Below are 19,454 nucleotides of genomic sequence, written 5' to 3'. Positions count from 1 at the left end.
CAATGCAAGAGTAGCCAGTCAAACATGGTAGATTCAGATAAAATGTAGTACTTTTAATGAAAAACAATAAAACAAATAAAAACAGCAAAATAAAATACCAGGTAAAACAGATAAGCACTTTCACTCTAGTCCTGGAGCTTCATCAGATCTAATTAACACAGTGCTTGAGACTATTTAATGATACAAAGGTTCTGAAGTTACCTGTTCAGATCACATGACCTGAGTAGAGGTCTTACGGAAACATACTTATGCAAATCTTTTCCCTTGTCATGTTGCATTTCTAGGATCCATTTAGTTTCTAAACATTCAGTCTTATTACTAACATTACCTCCCCTAATGCTTTTATGTAAATAGCTGTAATACAAAAAATTTAAATGTGTAGTCCTAGCACTTAAGACATGTTTAGATAAAGCATTCTTTTTGTCTTTCCTGGAGATATAAATATACTCATGAATGCGGTCTTTAAGCATTCTGTTGGTTCACCAATATAAAAACTATTACATGCTCTGCAGGTTGCAAGATATACCAAGTCACAGCTCTTGCAGTTTCCAAAAAAAGTCGTGGGATGTTGATAAACCTCAGTTGTTAACACATACTGACATATATAACAGTCTCTGCAGGGGTGTGTGCCTTTTCTGTTCATTATAGGTTGCTTCCTAGCAAAAGGTTTAGAGCATAACATTTTCTTAAGGGAGATATTGTTCTTAAACGAAACCTAGGGTGGACTCCTAGAATAGATTTGTTTCTGTCATCACAGGTTAAGACATCCCAGTGCCTTTTAATAATAATGCATATAGAATTGACATCATTAGAATAAATTACGCTCATTCTTTATGTATTAATCTGTGGGACCAGTGCTGTTTGTTATTATCATCCTGAGATGAGAAAAATGTCTAGCATAACCTTTTCTATGTGACATGACATTTATTTTTAGCTTTCTTTATCTCATACTCAGGGGTAGCCTAGAAAGTTCACTAAAAGCAGATAACATTTTCTGATCATTAGTATTCAACCTAGTATACCTAAGAAACTGTCCCTTCACAATATTCCTAGGAATGTGATTGGAGTGCATACTTTGTCTATGCAATCTGCTACATCTTCTGCAGGGTTTCTGATAAACCTCTGTTTCTAAGGTATGTTGTTTTTTAGTAATTTTTACTTCCAAAAAGTCTATAGTCTCAGCTGAAAACTTAAAAGTAGATCTTAAAAAATGTGCTGTCTGTTGTAAATATTCAACATAGTCATATAACAGGGGAGTGGGGCTTGTCCAGATGAAAAAGGCATAATGTATCTCCCAGTATGCAAGAACCAAGTTTGCATAACTACTGGCACATGGTGTACCCATGGCTACAAGTACTTTATGTATATAAAGTACATCATTAAATGTAAAAAAAAATTATTATTCAGAATAATTTCTAATAAAGAGCCTATCAAGTGGATTTGTATTGTTGTATAATCAGAAAACGTGGAAACAGTGTAATAAACTCAATACCCACATCATTAGGTATCATTGTTGTTGTTGTCCTTCGGCTTTTCCCGGTTAGGGGTCGCCACAGCGGAACTCCGGTCCACTAATGATTGGCAGTAGATTTTCGTGAACGCCGAGGTGCCAGCTCGACGTTCAACCTTCAACGAAGGCACACCCATTTACGCATGTCTTTCGAACGCCCACCCAACTGCGGGGAGGACACGCAGACTCTACACAGAAGGCAATCCCCGCACTCCAGCCGAGAATCGAACGGGAGAACCTCTTGCTGTGAGGCAACAATGCTACCATTGCACCACCGTGGAATATCATTAGAAAAACATCACCTCTATTAGACCCAGACCATTCATACAGTGATGTCAAAAAATGTTTGGCGTCCCTTAAAACTTGAGCTAACCCTGTCTAACATAGGTCAAAGTTATTTTTCAACATATATTGATAGGGGCTCAGTAGTCTACCCCCTACTTGAAACAGTAGGCCTCATAGGTGGTTTATTTAAAGACTTATGAATCTTTGGGAGGCCATAAATTGTTGGAACAGTAGGGTGTTCAACAGCAGAAAACTCAAGCAGGTCATTCCAAATGTTATACTCTAAGGACAAATCAGATAAAACAATGTATACCTAATATTAACTCTCAACTTTCGTTTTAGAACACATTTCATAAATAAGCTCACCTGATAACATATCTAATATATTTTCAACAAAATGGGAGGTGTCCATTAGAACAATGGCACCTTCTTTATCTGCTGGTCTAATATAGAAGTGTTCCGTCATGACCAAGTCCATCAGGGCTCGATATTACACCTCTGTGAGGTTGTAAAAGTCTCTGCGATGCATTCTCCACAGAAATTAATGAATATTCTGTTCACAGAGCTTAAGGAATATACTAGAGGTGGGTTGGCAGGTACAAATTGACTTGATAACTTATATATATTGCTCTGTGCTGAACTATTAAGTCCATAAAGCAGTTTAAGGGAAATATTCCTTACAAATAACCTGAAGTCTGCCAATACTTCACATAAAATAGAACCTCTGAATGGAATAAAAGAGGCCTTTATTTAAAACTTTCTGTTTCTCAGTTGTCAGGATGGCTGAAGAAATATTCACTATCAGGTCCGGGAAATCTTTCTCCTTACTGCCAGTCCCAGTTCGAGCTGTTCAGCCTGAAATGTCCTTTTCCAGACCTGTCTCCCTGTGCTCTGGAAGTGGCCTCTTTTCTCCCTGATGGGCAGTGGCTCTGGAAGATGCACCACTAAGAAATTATCTGTATCAGTAATTCTATTAGAAGAGCTGGTTGTTGATGTTCTTTCATTGAAACAGTTCTCATTAGACACTGTATCTGTTGTCTTATTGAATGTAGCCAATAGGTTTTCTTCTGGTACATGGGGGGAAGTGGGAAACAATGAAATACTGCCATCTTTTAACTGAGGTCGCATTATTTCTGAGGCAGCAGTTGAATGACTAATTGAATTCTTCCTCTTCATAGTAGTTGCTGTTTGAAAAGCTTCAGATCTAGGCAACACAAAAATGCAGCCATTCTAGAAGTCAGCAAGATCCCTAGCCAGCTTCCTGCATTTAGTATCCTGCAATCAAATGAAGAGATGTCAAGAAGAAGATCATCTAATTTTTGTTTACAAGGTGGAGAGTCCAAGCATATATCCACCTTCTCAAAATCTGACTGAATCTCTTGCAGTGTAACAGTTTCTATGGGTTTAAAGTGTTTAAGAAGAAGTCTAATATAATTAAACCCAGTCTCAATATTGAGTCCCTGCCATTCTCTCAACAGTTCAGGGTATTGGTTGCCATAAGTAGGCATACAAAGCACTTTCATATCCCTCAGTATGATTTTATAGAATAAACAGGCCTCTAGGTGAAGTCTCTGCCGTAGAAAGTGTTTAAACTTAAAAAAAAGTTGGTCTCTATCCTTCTAAATAAACAAACAGTACTGGTCCAACAGGTTAATACATTAAGATTGAGTGTAAGTTATTCTAATGATGTCAGTTCTATATGCAATATTATTAAAAAGCATGGCATGTCTTAACCTGTGATAATAGGAATAAATCTATTGTAGGAGACTACCCTAGGTATTGCTTTAAGAACAACACCTCCCTTAAGAAAATGTTATAGTATAAACCTTTTTCTAGGAAACAAGCTATAATGAATAGAAAAGGCACACACCCTTGCAGAGACTGTAATTATTAGTCTGTGTTAACAACTGAGGTTTATGAACATCCCACAACTAAGCATGTGTATAAGCTTGATTTTTTTTACGAACTGCAAGAGCAGTGACTTTTTATATCTTGCAATCTGCACAGCATGTAATAGTTTTTATGTTGGTAAATCAACAGAATGCTTAAAGACCACACTCATGAACATCAGCTATTGTGTAAAAGCATTAGGGGAGGTAACGTTAGTAATGGGAATGAATGTTTAGAAAATAAATGTATCCTAGAAATGTGAAGTGGCGAGGGAAAAGGTTTGACTGACTATGTTCCAGTAAAACCTCTGCTTAATTCACGTGACCTGAACAGGTAACTTCAGAATCGTTGTATCTTTAAATAGTCTCAACCACTGTGTTAATTAGATCTGATGAAGCTTCAGGACTGAAGTGAAAGTGCTTATCTGTTTTACCTGGTGTTTTATTTTGCTGTTTTTGTTTTATTGCTTTTCATTAAAAGTACTACATTTTATCTGCATCTACAGTGTTTGACTGGCTACTCTTGCAATCTACAGTGTTTGACTGGCTACTCTTGCATTGAAAGTTTTTATTTTTTGTGGAGTCGGTCTTCATCCATTTGGCTTGATTTTTTTCACTCCCAGTAACAGCATGTTTGGAGAACTTTATCTCTTGCCTCTAACAGTCAATGCCTGGTCATAGTGGTGATGAGCCAGTCATCCAAATATGGCAATACCCACAACCCTTGCAGTCTCAAGTGAGCTAACACTACTGCCATGCACCTGGTGAACACCCTGGATGCTGTGGTAAAGCCAAAGGGCAGTACTCTGAATTGATAATGACTGGCTCCTAGATGGAGCCTTAAGAACCTTCTGGACTGCCTGTTCATCTTATATGTGATAGTACGCATCCTGAAGGTCTGTCGAGCACATCCAGTCATCCTGTCCCAAAAAGGGGAGAATGGACTGAGCTGTGACCATCCAGAATTTGGTTCACTGAACTGAGTTGTTTAAAATACTGAGATCCAAAACTGGTCTCCAATCTCCTGTCTTTTTTGGCACTAAAAATAACCTTGATTAAAATTCAGATCCTCTCTGGTTTGGTGGGGCCTCTGGGATGACTTTTTTCTAGCAGCTTTTGTATTTGCAGTGCTACCTGCGCCTTTGACTGGGTGGAACAGCTGGGATTTATTTATTTTTTTGTAAATGGATGGAGGAAGATAAAATGGTACAATATAGCCTCTGGATATTATCCATTGCATCCATGTATTTTGTGTTATCTGTAGCCAGGCTCTCTCGTGCAGGGGCCAAATGATCCCCGACTGAATCCAGAGGAAGACAATCAAGCTCCCTTTCGGGAGAGCTGAAAGGCTTTACCAAAGAAGGAATCTTTGTAACTTTGGTTTTGCGGGCCACCTCTGCCATGAGGGCAGCGTCTTCCATTAGAGTTCCAACGTCTGCACCTGGGAGAACTACCACATGTGTCCTGAGAATACCCTTGGGACTTCCTGAACCACATTTTTCCACTACTGCACTGATTCCTAGAAAAGGGTCTTTGCAAAGTGGAAAAATATACATCTACAGCAGAAAGGGTTTTCCTAGACTTCTAGCACCCAGTTAGTGTGTCTCTAAATTTACGGCCAAACAAGAACGTGACATCAAAGAGGGTATTGATATATGAATATTTGAAGGGCTCCAGAAAATCACACAAGTGCATCCAAGTGTGTCTCCTTATGGCAACACATGAACCCGCTGATTTAGTCATTCCCTCAGCTGTATGTGGAAATGAGCCTCATGGAAGAGTTAGAAATGGAGGTTAGGGTGGCCAACTGAGAGGTAACAAACTCTAGAACCTCTTTAGAAATGGCTCCTGAGGGCGTATCTGATGGTTCTTTAATCATATCCCTCTGTAATCTGGTAAAGTGTTCCAGGTAGTTCAAGGACAGTAATGCAAAGGCCAGTGATACATAAACTTGCTTCCCAAATCTATCCATCATCCAAGACTCCTAGTTGGGAGGATGGATAGAGGAACTTTCCTCTGCTAGTTCCGTTTTTGTGGCTGCTGCCCTGACCATGGCATTTGGCATCCACAGGCAAATCTTTCATCCAGAATGGCTTATCTTCAGGGGAGATGATAACTTTATTTGGTCTCCAGGGAATTGGCTCAATAGCGTCAGTGTCCTTCCATGCCCATCAAGAGACCAACTCAATGAGCTCATTAGCGGAAAGAGTTACCCAGGAAGTAGATGGGCAGGTACCAAATGCCTGCAAGTAGATGGATTCCTAAGATGAATGATTAATGGCTTCCAATCACCTCCCTTCCTTAAGGATTTCTAGGATGTGTCCAAAGGATACATCATCAGGAGATGACTTTGGGGATCCTTCACCTTCCTCAAAATCCATGATCTCTGTGACAGATTCCTCTGCGGGAATCCAAGTGCTTCCTCTTGCACTTTTTCTTCCTAGGGACTTCCTCAATGGGGTGGTCTGGGGTGGCTATCAGAAGAAGAGGGGCCAGCCTGCTGAGAAACCTGAGGCTTTGGTATTTGCTGTCCCTGTGAAGGATGTTGTTGAGATTCTGATCGAAGATGTGACAATGTTGGTTGATCCGAGAGGGAAGGAACCGACTGACTAAAATAGACAAGGCTCTCTTCATAGCCTTGAAAGCTGATCCACTCAGGGAAGGAAAGGATCCCAGATCCAAAAGAATGGGACTTAGTACGTAGTACAGTAGTCCCTCCTCGCCCCCAGGAGATTCCCCCTAAGGCAGAAGCCAGAAATGAGCTGATCCATGCTGAAGCTCCAAGGCACAGAAATGACTCTGAAAAAAATATGAGTCAACTCGAGCCCCTTGGAACTGACAGGACAGATACAGCTCTGAGATCTCCATTTTTGAGTGAGCCGGAGAACTCACAGCAACCACCAGGATCAAAGATAAAGGTAACTTGGAACCCGAAGCAGTCGGTACTGGACAGCTCAGAGCAGATGTCTTTATAGCTTTCAATGAAGTTAGAAGAGGAAGAAGATGAGGGGGAGTTGTAGACTGAAGTCTCTGACCTGAAGGGGTAGGAACTGAGGTGGTCCCTGTTGCACCTTGCACCCAGAGGATTTTTCTCACCAGTTTCTCCACGTTGTCTTCAGTAAGACTTCTGTAAGAATAGTGGACATGAAAGATGGAGACTTGGGTCTTTCCAAAAATGGAGAAGGGAGCCTGTCTGAAAAGGGGTCTATGGAAGGAGAATATTTAGTTCTTGGAATTGGAAAAAATTCCTGTGTCGGTACTGAAGAAAGACTTTTACTATGTCCCTTCAGAGTCGAAAAACAATGCTGGATCCAAAGTCTTGGGTGCAGTATCTGCAGTTCCGACAAACGTTTCGGAAACAAATGTTTGGGTAGTTTTGCTATTGGTTCCGAGGGGGCATTAGGGAATCGATACTTTTGTCTTCTTTGGGCCCAGGCCCGATGGGGAAATTGTAGCCGAAGAGCTTCTCCTCTTCACTTTTTCTGAAACTTTAGAGGAGGAAGAAGAAAGAATAGAAATTCCCAATGTACTTAAAGGTTTTCCTTTAGATGAGGAGATTGTTGTAGATATGGCCTCTCCAAAGATAGAGGGGACCCAAACAATACATGCAAAGAGAATGCATGTCAGAATAAGGAATCTTATGACCACACTTCTCACATCGTTTGACGCCCACCGGGCCTTTTGCTTTATCTGCCATTTTCATGTAGGAAGCAAAAGCACACACACGAACCAAGCACGCTGTCTCAGCCAAGTGCCTACTACTAGACAAGAAAAAGAGAGAGAAGAAGTTGAAAGTTTTTTTTTTTTTTTTTTTTTGAAGTGTAAAGATAGTTGAAAAAAAGGAAATAATTATATTTAAGAACTACACCAAGTTTAGAGGAAAAAAGAAGAAAGGCGAAAAGGGATAGTAACAATAGTATCTAAGAATACTTTCTTACTTGGAAAGGAAATGGGTAAGGGATAGTTTTTTAAGAAGAAAAGTAAAGAAATAATTAAAGAAGACAACGATTTGAAAAAACACATCTGCTTGAGAGGATATGGCACCATGTCTAACTTGCAAAGCAGCAAATGAGATTTGAGGTAATTGAGATAGGTGCATTGTGGGTAAGAGATGAGCTTGAGAGGTTTTTGGTTTCCATGAGCTATTGTAGCTGGTAAGTCTGTTCTGAGGATCGGAATTGAACCCACAGGTTGAGGACAGAATGAAAATTGACAACATCAGATCTTATTATTATACAAAGGAATGTAGGCAGGTCTACATGCATAACACAAAAAAACTAGATAATGCTAAATACAACAAATAGAAGAAATATTTACACTACGTAGAAATAACAGGGAAAATTACCTTTGAAAGACTGAAAAACCTGAAAGGTTTATATGTGTTTTTCATAAATTAAAAAAATAAAGCCAAGCTCTTATATTAGCCATAGATGCATCTATGTGCTGAAGGTGGTAAATGAGATCTGAGGAGAGTTGCTTCATGTGGGATTATGAGATGGAAAATCTCATAGGAGCTGAACACCGGAGCACTAACAATGCCATATTGGATTGAATGGACCTGATGAATAGGATACACTGGATTAAAATGCATATTTCATAACTGAGGTACATGTTAACTACTTGCAAATAAATTTGCTATTCAAATAACAGTTTTATAGCAAAAAGTGGATATTAAAATTGCAACAGATATCTCAAGTATCAGTATGTTTTACACGAAAACCAAATCTGGCAAAGAATCTGGAGTGGGTGTGAGAAAATTAGCATAGAGCATGGATGTTAGTTTTCCAATCTTCATGCCAGTGGCAACAAAGTACAGTTCTGTAAGTAAACGTACCATAACAATAGATGTTCAAAGGATCACTGTTGCAGTAGCCTTAGCTATATGGGTTATATAGAGTGGGCCTTGACTCTGCCTTGAATGGTTTTGTTGTGGAATAACAAAAAGTAATAGCTTTAAGCAATCATTTAGAAATAGTCTTCTATGACATAGTCTGTCCCTTGTTCTTACCATCACAAGAAATGAACAATTGATCCAAAGATCTAAAATACTTAGTACTGTCAGGGTAGTTAGTACTTGAGTTGTCTGTGTACATCCAAGGTACAAAATATCCTTTCTCCCTGATGTTTAGGTTCAGAAAAGAAAACGGGGACATGGGATGGATAGTTTGACTTAAAGTACACTCAAGACACCACTTTAGGCATAAAAGAAGGATTAGTTCTCAAGGAAACCCTGTCTCTATGGAAAATGAGATAGGGCTGACTCACCATAAGAACTTTCAAGTTGGATGCCCTTTTTCCAGAGGTCAGAGCAATCAGTAAAACTATTTTCCATGTTAAGAACCTCAGTTCACCCAGATTAGCTGGTTCAAATGGAGCAAGTATTAGCTTCTCTAATACAAAATTAACATCTCAATGAGGGGCCACATATTTTCTTGGAGGTCTCCTATCCAAACCCCCTTTCAAAAACATTTTGACATAAGAATGGATTGAAAAAGGTGGATCCATGGGCAGACATTCTGAAATGGCTGATAAATGAACCTTGATGCTGGAGTAAGATAGGCCATAGGATAAAAACTCACACAAATATTGTAAAACCAGAAAACAAATAGCCCTGAATGGGTGCAGATTATGCTGTTCACACCAACTAGAAAACCTTTTCCTTTAGCTAATATATGATTTTCTTGTAGCAGGCTTTCTTGCCTCCATTAGTACTTGATGCACATCCTCAGTAAACAGGTGCCTAAATGGAATTAAGACCCTATCATACAGGCAGTCAGTTGAAGTTGATAGGGGTCAGGGTGTATCAAACACCACTTTTATTGAGGAAATGGATCTGTCACTCTCTGGAACAGCATGTGATAAAGGGATTGCCCACAGGAAATGAGGAATTTCCTCCGACTGTCACCTGTAACCTTGATGAATGATCTGATCTTCACGATCCATTTGTCTGAAACAGTCTGTTGCTTAAAAGAAAAATGGAGATTCAGACTTTCTGGAATTGAAAAGGGGCTGCCAGGGCGGGGGGTAAAGGGTATATTAGTAATTCTTTTTTTTTTCAAACAAGAAGCATCTTTATTAAATTATCATGTATGACATAGGCCATGTTACATTTATATAAATGACAATAAAACATAGCAACACAGTCACACTTGCAAACATTATACATTCCTAACCGTGCAACACAACTGTAGCTGCAAACATTATACATTACTTTTAACATATCCAGTCATAGTTAGTCAGTCATTACATAGCTCATTCAAATCCTGCCTTCTTTTAAACATTGTTCCCCCTCTGCATGCATTGATTCCACAGTTCCTGTTTTTTCCTATGTAATTTGCTCCTACCCTCTTCTAAAGATCCTAGTTTCAACTCTCTTACTATCGTCACTATTGCTAGTAAAGTTGGATTAGACTATGATTTCCATTTTCTAGTAATTGTTTTTGGCAGCCATCATAATTAGACTCAGTAAGACCTTAACATGTCTATGAATTCTGGGTTTGTATCATAGCTCAAAAAAAAAAAATCAGAAGTCACTCCAACTTGCTCACCATCATCTCTAACAGAGCAGTCTTCAGGGAATATTTAAAGTCTACCAAGTCATTACATTTCCAGAAAATATGTTCCCATTTACCTCTTTCTTCCCTATCACACCTCCAACATTTGCTGTTTACCTGATGAAAAATTCTTTGAAGTCTGCTTGGGGTATAAAAATACCTATGTAAGCACTTCCAGGCAAAGATACATATTTGGAAGACATACATATATCCCCCCATTGTTTCTTTGTGAATTGCTTATCTAATCTCTCTTCCCAGTCCTTCTTAACCTCCTCTGATTGATTCTTATAGTTATCATGCAATATGTTATATAGTCTACTAATTATTCATTTCTTAATGGTATCTTCTGTTCTAGATTCTATTAAAAACTATGTCAGTGCTACCTTTGTTTAGGACCCCCTATTTCTTTCTCCTTGCCTGTACTCTGATATCAGTCCTTGACATGGAAGGCAATCTTTAGCCTGCAATCGAAATACGTTCTTGGCATCTTGGGCACATTAGTAATTCTGACTTGTTAGACTGCCCTTGTTTTGGAGAGTTCCAGAATTCTTTTTGGAATCCTCTTGCCATTTATTTATTTATTTATTTCACATTTGTTAACCAGGTTAGTCCAATTGAGTTTGAAAAACAAACCCATTTTCAGTGGAGACCCGAGGGGAAAAGCCCCAGCAAACTTAAGTAAAAATAAAGTGACAATATACAAATATTAAATAACACACTCAATACAAAATAATTGTAAAAAAGAAAAGGTTATTAACTATTTGCATTGCACTGATAGTAAGCAACCCATTTTCAGTGGAGACCAAGGGGGAAAGAGCCCCAGCAAACATAAGCAAAGATAAACATACAGGGCAAAAACTATTAAAAACAACACTGCAAATACAAAACTAATTATAAAGAGAAGAACGAAAGAAAAAAGTTATTAACATTAAGGGTTGCACTGATAGTAGTGAATTAAAATTTACTACATATGAGAGCAAAAACAAAAAGATAATTGTTGTTCAAAAGAAGGACAATGTATATACATTGATAGGAAGTGGGGGGAGATAGTGTGGAGAATGGGAGAGGGCTTTATAGCAGGGCTATAGTAGTAGAGCTGAGGGTTTAGGAGATTGGTTTAAGCAGAAGTTACTAACAAAGAAAGTTAGGAGATGCAGCAGAGTGGGAGAGACTAAGACTACGTGTGGTCAATGCAACAGCATAATTTCAAGTTTAGTAGGTGGGATTTAAGCTCCTTTTTAAAACAGAGAAAGGAAATGTTCTTTTCATTTCTTCTTAAACATATGTTTAACTGCATTTCGTTGAGACTATTTATTTATTTTTAAAAGAATTAGAGAATCCCTTAGAAAATTTGGAAAAAGAGGGCTGAAAAATCTTAGTCCATGTATCAAGTACCTCATTCATCACACTTTTTGATCACCTCTGCAGAAAAGGGACCAAAAACTAAATCTCTATCCAAATGTCATTTTAACATCATCTGGAAAGTTCTGAGAATGCAACCAGACAAACCTCCTCAAAACAGTACCAGTGGCCATAGCCCTGGAAGAAGTATCAACTGAGTCACACACACACTATAAACAATGAGTAGTGACTTGTACAATAGAAGAAACTAAATTATTTAAAGCAGATTTTTCCCTACATGACGAAACTGCAGACCAAACATCCCTCCTACTTTCACAATTAGTTGGAACACACCTTAACATGTGAGCCTGACAGTTCAAACTTCTGAAAATCAATGTTGCAGAAGCATACACTTTTCCCCATACTGATCAATAATCTTCCCATCCTTATCAGAAAGAGTAGGATTGGAATTAACTAAATGGTTAGCAGCAGTAGGATTAATTAAAGCTATAGCTGCTAGGACAGATTTAAGAAGAGTTTATAAAAACTTTAAAGACTGAGGAACTTTATACATCCTGTCTGCCTTTCTGGGGGCAACTGGCTGACTATCAGGAAAATTGCAGGCAATAACACACACATCCTCTAAAGCTGATAGAACTGAAGGAATATGTGAATGTTCTGGAAATTGCTTCTGTAGCAGGTCCTTCTGAGGGACTGAGAAATCCACTGGCACATTCTGGAAACAGTCTCAAAGAAAGAGAGCCCCCTCCCCACACACACACAGGAAGAATCAGAAACTTAGCACTCCTCTAAGTCTAAATCAGAAATCTGAGGAGAAAACCATGTATCTGTCCACATTTTGATTCCTGAATATTTTCAGGAAAAGATGTACCCATCTTTCTTTTGCCAGAAACTAGATGATAAGAAGGATCAATAGCCTGAATTAAACCCTAGCCAGACCCAATAAATTACTCCTGTCCAAAGAAATTTAAGGAGGAGTAGATACAGGTTTAGTTTTCTGTTTCTTTTTGATAACAGTGTTATTAATGAAAGCAACTTCCTCAGGAGTGGATATATAGCATTCTGGCAAAACGGAAGCCTTCCCTGTTGTCTCTCCCAAGACTGACATAAGTGGCTGTCCCTTGCCAACTGAGGGGGACTCCAACAGCTGCTGAGGAATTGGCTAACCTGCAGTCCATAGTGGTTTCAAGTGCTACATCAGAGGGATCCAGGGTAAAAGATGAGTGGTTTAAGGTACAACTAATGGCCACAGCAGGGTTACCCACCTGTGGCTGAAGTAAATTGCTAGACTGCTGTAGTGGCAAAGGCTGCTTGTTTAACTCTTTCTTTCTGTTGCTGGAAGAAGCACCGACTGTAGGACCAACTGCTTATTCCATTGTGAAGCTGAAAATGGTGTCTCTTTACTGGGAAAAATAAGCAGGAAACGCCAGTTAATTTTAAGTCTTTAAAAGTCACTTCTTTTACCGAAAAAAAAAAAAACAGTCAAAACACTTACTCAGCCCCAGAAAGTAAAATAAACACAATTTCTTCACAGAAAAATGTTTTGTTAATACTTTAAACAAGTTTCAAATTGACAGGGAAAAAAGCACTCTCATTTAAAACACAACACTCTCATGTTAGTCCATTAAAACACAGGCTCCTAGCTTTAAAATAACTTTCCTGAACAGGAAATTATCAAACAAAATTAAAAGTTATGTTCTTACCATAACTATGCATCTGTGTTGTCCGTTTTCATCCTTCCTCAACATATGGGTTCAGATCCGATCCTCGGATCTGACTCGGTCGCTTATTGCAGACTTAAGATCAGCTGTTGAGCTCTTCCCTGTACCCATAATGCTCTGCTATATCCCTAAAGCCTCAGATCCCCATAGTAGAAACAGAAACAGGAGATGAAGAAGAAAGATAGGGCCCAAACCTGGAATTGAAGGTTCCAGTACAGTCCAATAGGTCTTCCTAGGAGTTGTGAATGGGGAGTGGATGGGAGGGAAGTTGTGGAAGAATGAAAATAGACAACATGGATGCCTAGTTATGGTAAGAACATAACTTTTAAATCTGATGTTGTCCTTTTCATACCTCCACAATGTATGGGACAGAGTCTCCACCTATGTTACTCTTGGGTGGTCCTCAAGGAAGGATATTCCAGAGCACAGCTGAACCAAAGAAGGCTCTGTTTCTAAAAATAATATCCAATTTGTAATTGGAAAGAAAAGTATATGAGCAATAGACCAAGTAGCTGCAGCACAAATATCGTCAATAGATGTTCTGGACCAAAAAGCAGATGATGTGACCATGGATCTGGTTGAATGAGCCTTGGGAGACTTGGGTAATGTCATGCCTTTTTGAGAGTAAATCTAGGAAATGCAGTCTGTTATCCATTTAGCTAGAGTGACTTTGGATACTGGATAATCCAATATTTTTGAGGAAAATGAAACAAAAAGTTGGTCTGATTTCTGGAATTCTTTTGAAATATGAAGATAAAATGGTAACTGTTTGTGCGATTCCATGAAGTGTAGCATGTATTCTCCTTCGTTGGTAGAAAGCAGACTGGTAAATGAATGGATTGGTTAATGTTATTCAGTGAAGCCAGTTTAGTTAAAAAGGAAGGGTTAGTCTGTAAGGAGACCCTGCGTATTATCACTACCACATTCCGAACAGAGAAAATGGCTCATTTCCAAGCCTTACTCCTACCGAGATATGCAGTGAAAAAGGGGCCAAAATAGGGACAGGTTATAAATATTGCTCTTAGAAAGTTGCTAGATTAACAGGACTTGTGTTATCATCCATTTTTCTGGAGGAAATAAAGTCTGAAACGCAAATGTATGTCATTATTTAGCAACAGCATTCCACAGTGATTTGCCAGAAAAACACAACTTTTAAGAGGAACGGACCAAAAATACAAGGCATAAATCTGGACTTTCTGCAATAATCTAAACAGATGAAAGGTATGACAGTGACCTTTCTGGCCTGTCAAATAATGTTTCTGCCGTCAAAGTAATTGAGATGTTACTGGTCTGTGCTTCACCCTATGATGTTAAGAATGACATAAGACAGTCCCGATCCTTGGCTGATGTAAAACCATGGCATTTAGTTTTCTCTCTCTCTAATGATGTTTTAATGTTTATTGTGGATGCTCAAGCAGCATTTGTACCTGTACATTAATCAGCAGAAACTGAAAAATAAATTTCAGTCTATTTCCACTTTAGTAATGTGAGTACTTACATAAACACTATGAAGACAGCAAAACTGAAGGACACATGAAGCATCATTCAAATAAAATGTCGTTTCAACACTAAAACATCATTAAAGAGAGAGAGAAAACTAAATGGCGTGGAAATGAGCTTTACTGTCCTGTTCGGGATGTGGTTGCGATAATACGCAAGTACCAAATAATGTATGGAGATTTGGAAGACAGAATTCAGACAGTCTCTTTGCAGAAGTGATGGCTACCAAGAAAACTGTTTTCCATGATAGAAACTTCAGATCAGATTTAGCTGAAGGCTCAAAGGGTTTCTGTGTTAGACCTTGTAGTACAAGTGTCAGGTCCCAAGGTGGAGAGGGATGTTTAATTTGAGGCCTTAAAAGAAAAGTCCCTTTCATGAAAGCTTTGCCAGAGAAATGTCTGTTGCTCATATGAAAATTGGAAATAGCTGCCAGTTGGAGTTTAACTGTAGAAAAAGTAGCTGCTTCCTAAAACAGCATTGTCAAGAATTGCAGAATCATAGAGACTAGGGCAGAAAAGGGATCAATGTCTTCACTCAAAACCCAAAGAAAGAATCTTTTCCATTTGCTTTTGTATACCTTTTTGGTTGATTCTTTTTGAGAAGCCAAAATAATATTGCTTACAGGGGAAGAAAGCCTGGGCTGTCTAACTATTACTGGAAGTGGAGAAACCATGTGGTTAGTCTTAAGGCTCAAATTTTAGGATGTTGGATCTCTAATGTGTATGACAGGAGATCCAAAGGTGTATCCATGGAGGATAGCGAAGATGAGATGGTAGTAAGGAGAACCATACCTCCCGAGGCCAGAAAGGGGCAATGAGGATCACTGAGCTCTTCAGTGTCCAAGTGTGAATCAGAGCATCTCTTGGTAACTCTTTCTTAGGATGGATCAGAGCAAAGTACCTGCTGCATTTGTTGTTATGGAGATTGGCAAATAGGATGCAGCATGGTTGGTCCCAATGCTAGAAGATCATCTGTGCCACAGATTGATTGAGAGACCACTCATGGGGCATCACAATGGATATACTTAGCTTGTCTGCTAACACGTTGGTTTTCCCTGGAATGTGTATTGCAACTAGAAAACAGTCTGAAGAGATCGCCCACCCCCATACTCTTATGGCCTCTCTGCAAAGAGGGTAAGATTGAGTTCCTCCTTGTTTGTTGATGTACCAGACTACAGACATTTTGTCGGTCTGAAATACAATAGTCCATAAAGGAAGAGCATCTTGAAATTCCTGCAGCAATAATAGGACTGCTCTCATCTCCAAGACGTTGATATCAACTTGGTCTCATGGAGGGAACACATGCCTTGGACTGTTCTTCCCAAGAAATGACACCCTACCCCAAATAAAGAGGCATCTGTGGCCATAGGGGCTGGAAGGACAAAGGATCTGCCGAGATGTAGATCGTTGGACTGCACTCACCAACTGATGTATCTTGTGCAAAATTAGGTGAGACTGACTGGATAGGATAGGAAGTGGTATAGAATGGACCATTGCGTAGCTAGTGTTCATTGTAGAACCCGCATAAAAAGGTGTGCCAAAGGATGCAATACAATGGCTGCTGGCATGGAACCTAATACATGCAGTGCTGACCTTGCTAGAGGAGCTAAGTGAGTAAGGAGAAAGTGAACTTATCATAGAGATACGATGCTGAGGTAAGGATATTATTTGTTTTGTAGTCTGTAGAAGAGCACCAGTGAAATCCAGGCTCTGTACTGGCAGCATATTTGACTTGGTATGATTTATAGCTATGCCCAAAGAGTTGCAAATCTAGACCAAATAGTCCCTGGCATGTAGAAGTAGATGCTTGGAGGGTGTGGTAAGGAGCCAATTGTCTAGATATGGAAACATCTAGAATCCTTTTGAGCCTCAAGTGAGCTGCCACCACTGTCATACACTTGGTAAACACCCAGAGGGCTATGATGAGTCCAAAGGGCAGGACTCTGAATTGGTAATGACTGTTTCCCTGCCAAAAGTGAAGATGTCTTCTGGATTGCCTGTCAATTTTGATATGACAGCAAGCATCCTCAAAATCTATAGAGCACTTCTATAGGTTCATAGGTGTGTACTAGGCTAATGGCCTTGGAGCCTTTACAAGGCTAGCCCATAGGATTACCCTGGCATCGTGCCACCTAACCTTAGTTTCCAGTGCCTCTGTCGAGTGGAGCCACTGGAGTAATCCCCAGGGTGAATTTTCTATTTCCCATCCACTCATCAAGATTTCTCAGAAGACGGCCAGTGAGGTGCTCTGTTTGACATGTATGGGAAGTCTATTCCATAGCATGGGCAGTCTCTGGGTTATGAACCTGTCCCTCCAGCACGTTCTGATGATTGTGGTAATGAGGTTGAGGTCTCTGTAGCGTGGGGTGTGGAGGGATTGGGATTTCTTTAGATGTAGCATTTCTATCAGCTGGGTCCGACATGGCTTTGTAAGTCAAGCAGAGATCGCCTGTAAGTAGGCGATATGAGACGGAGAATAGTTGGAGTTTTTTTGAGTCTGTCCATACAGGCAAGTGTTTAAGGCCTAGGATCCTCTTTGTGAGGTACTTTTGCAACCTCTTCAGTTGTTGCAGGTTTCTAGTGAGGTACATGCCAGATGGGGCATTGTACTCGATGACTGGCCTAATGAGCAAAGAGTAGAGGGAGACAATGACCTCTTTCTTCTTGGATGCAAAACCCTTAGTAATGAGATATGCCACATAGAAGGACTTTCTGACCACAGTGACAGTGTCGTGGTCAAAAGAGAGGTTGCTGTCGACCTGTGTTCCCAGATCTCTTATAATGCCTTCTGTGTTCAGTGGACTACCATCGATATGGTAGTTCATGGGAACTGGGATTTTCCCAAAGGTGATGACGACACATTTTTTGGCATTGAGCTTAAGGAGTTGTTGGTCTCAGTAAGGCCTTTCTGTAGGATGTCAACATCACTTGGGGAGTTAATGGCCCCAACTTGCAGTCGTTCTTGTGAAGAAATGGCAGAATGTACTGGATCATGACTATTCAGAACTTTGCTGTCATTACAAACTGATTTAAATTGCTTAGATCTAAAATAGGTCTCATGTCCCCTGTTTTCTTTGACACTAAAAAGAAGTGTGAATAAGTTTCGAATCCTATCTGGTCTGGCGGGACCTTTGGAATGACTCTTTTGTCTAGCAGCTTCAGGATCTCTTGTGCTGCTGCCTTCCTCTGACTGGGTAGAATGTTAGGAAGTTTCTTCCTTTTGGGAGGAGGAAAAAGGGAATATGGTATGTAACAACACCTAGATATTATACTTAGCACCCAAGTATCTTCTGTTATATTTGCCCAGGTATCTGGGTGCAAAGACAATCGACACCCGACTGTCTCCAGAGTTGGACAGTTGGGCATTGCTTCAGGATTACTGGAAAGGCCTGTCTGAGAAAGAGTCTCAAAAGCCCTGATTTTGCAGACCTCCTCTGCCTCTAGGGTGATGTCTGCAATGGAAATTTCCACCTCTGCCTCTGGAGGAATTGTCACCACGTGTATCTTGGAAAGGAGTAATTATTACTAAATGCTGAATGAAAGGAAATGTAATGCTTTTTATGTCAATTTAAGTGTGTAGCTGCATACAAGGAATGAGATGTGAGTGTACACAAACTTTCTAGCAAAAAAACAAAGTGAAGAATGAAAAAGGAAATAGACTGCAGGTAACTGTAAGTCATGTCTTTTTTTGTTTAAACCCTAGGGAATTTATGAATCCTATGGAGCCATCAATTGCAGGCATTGCCAGCAGCCTTTTATCAAAACTAGTGGAAGAGGCTGAAAGTTTTTCTCGACGGTGCACGGACAAAAGTCTGGCCAGCATGTTATGTCATCAAGCACATACCATAAATGTATGTTTCCAATAATTATATTCTCTTATAACTGTTGCATTTAGTAGATACCTGTGTCAATTTGTTTTTAATGTTGTCTTATTTCTATTTTTATTCCTATGTTTTTGTTTATTACAATTGTGGGCAGGGAATGTCTACTTAGAGGAATGCATTTTCAGTGGGTTCATGAGGAGAAAAGCTCCAAAACATACAACGGACATATAAGCATGTGAGCAGCATATAAATACTATGTTAAACTGTAGCAAGTAGTAAACACAAAGATAAGTAAAGAACACTAAAAATGAATTTGTAAAATGAGATGGCACTAAGAGTGATATTCCAGTATTTCTGAGTGGATTAAATACTCAGTGACAAATCCACTGTCTAAGAAAACAGCTTTTTAGATCAATCTTAAAAGCATTTTATGTAGGGAGTGTCTAATACATGTAGATTCCTGTTCCTGAATTTATGCACAGAGGATAATGAATATCTTAAGATCTTTTTTTTTGAAGCATTAATTACATGACCATCAAAATATCTAAAAAGGTTACACAGACAAACCAATCAGTAAAAACAGCACGACTCAGCCAAGCTAGAGTCTTCTCTGTGTAATACCTTAAACCTCCTGTAATGGAAGCCCATGAGATGTATGCAAATGACCATTAAGACTTAAAAAGCAAAAAGTCATGGGCATTCAGAAGCCATGTAACTGAAACACTGGTGTGTCCTTAAGGGGGCATTTGCATGTATCCCGTGGGCCTCCACTGGGTTGCTGTTATGAATTGGACCTCCCTTGGAGGGTAA

General features: G+C 39.4%; 1 protein-coding gene across 2 annotated transcripts in view; it reads left to right on the top strand.

Annotated features, from left to right (window-relative positions):
- STAT6 (signal transducer and activator of transcription 6) overlaps window positions 1-19,454 on the top strand; it is a 2,965,055-nt gene that overhangs the window by 1,134,761 nt on the left and 1,810,840 nt on the right. For both annotated transcript variants that reach the window (XM_044083659.1, XM_044083658.1), the window contains exon 4: window positions 18,524-18,671. In XM_044083659.1, the coding sequence (XP_043939594.1) occupies window positions 18,524-18,671 (148 nt within the window). The remainder of the gene's footprint in view (window positions 1-18,523; window positions 18,672-19,454) is intronic.

Source organism: Protopterus annectens, chromosome 9.part0 (assembly GCF_019279795.1).
Source record: "Protopterus annectens isolate FY-2018-M chromosome 9.part0, PAN1.0, whole genome shotgun sequence".
NCBI lineage: Eukaryota > Metazoa > Chordata > Ceratodontiformes > Protopteridae > Protopterus > Protopterus annectens.
This window is presented reverse-complemented; position numbering and strand designations above follow the sequence as displayed.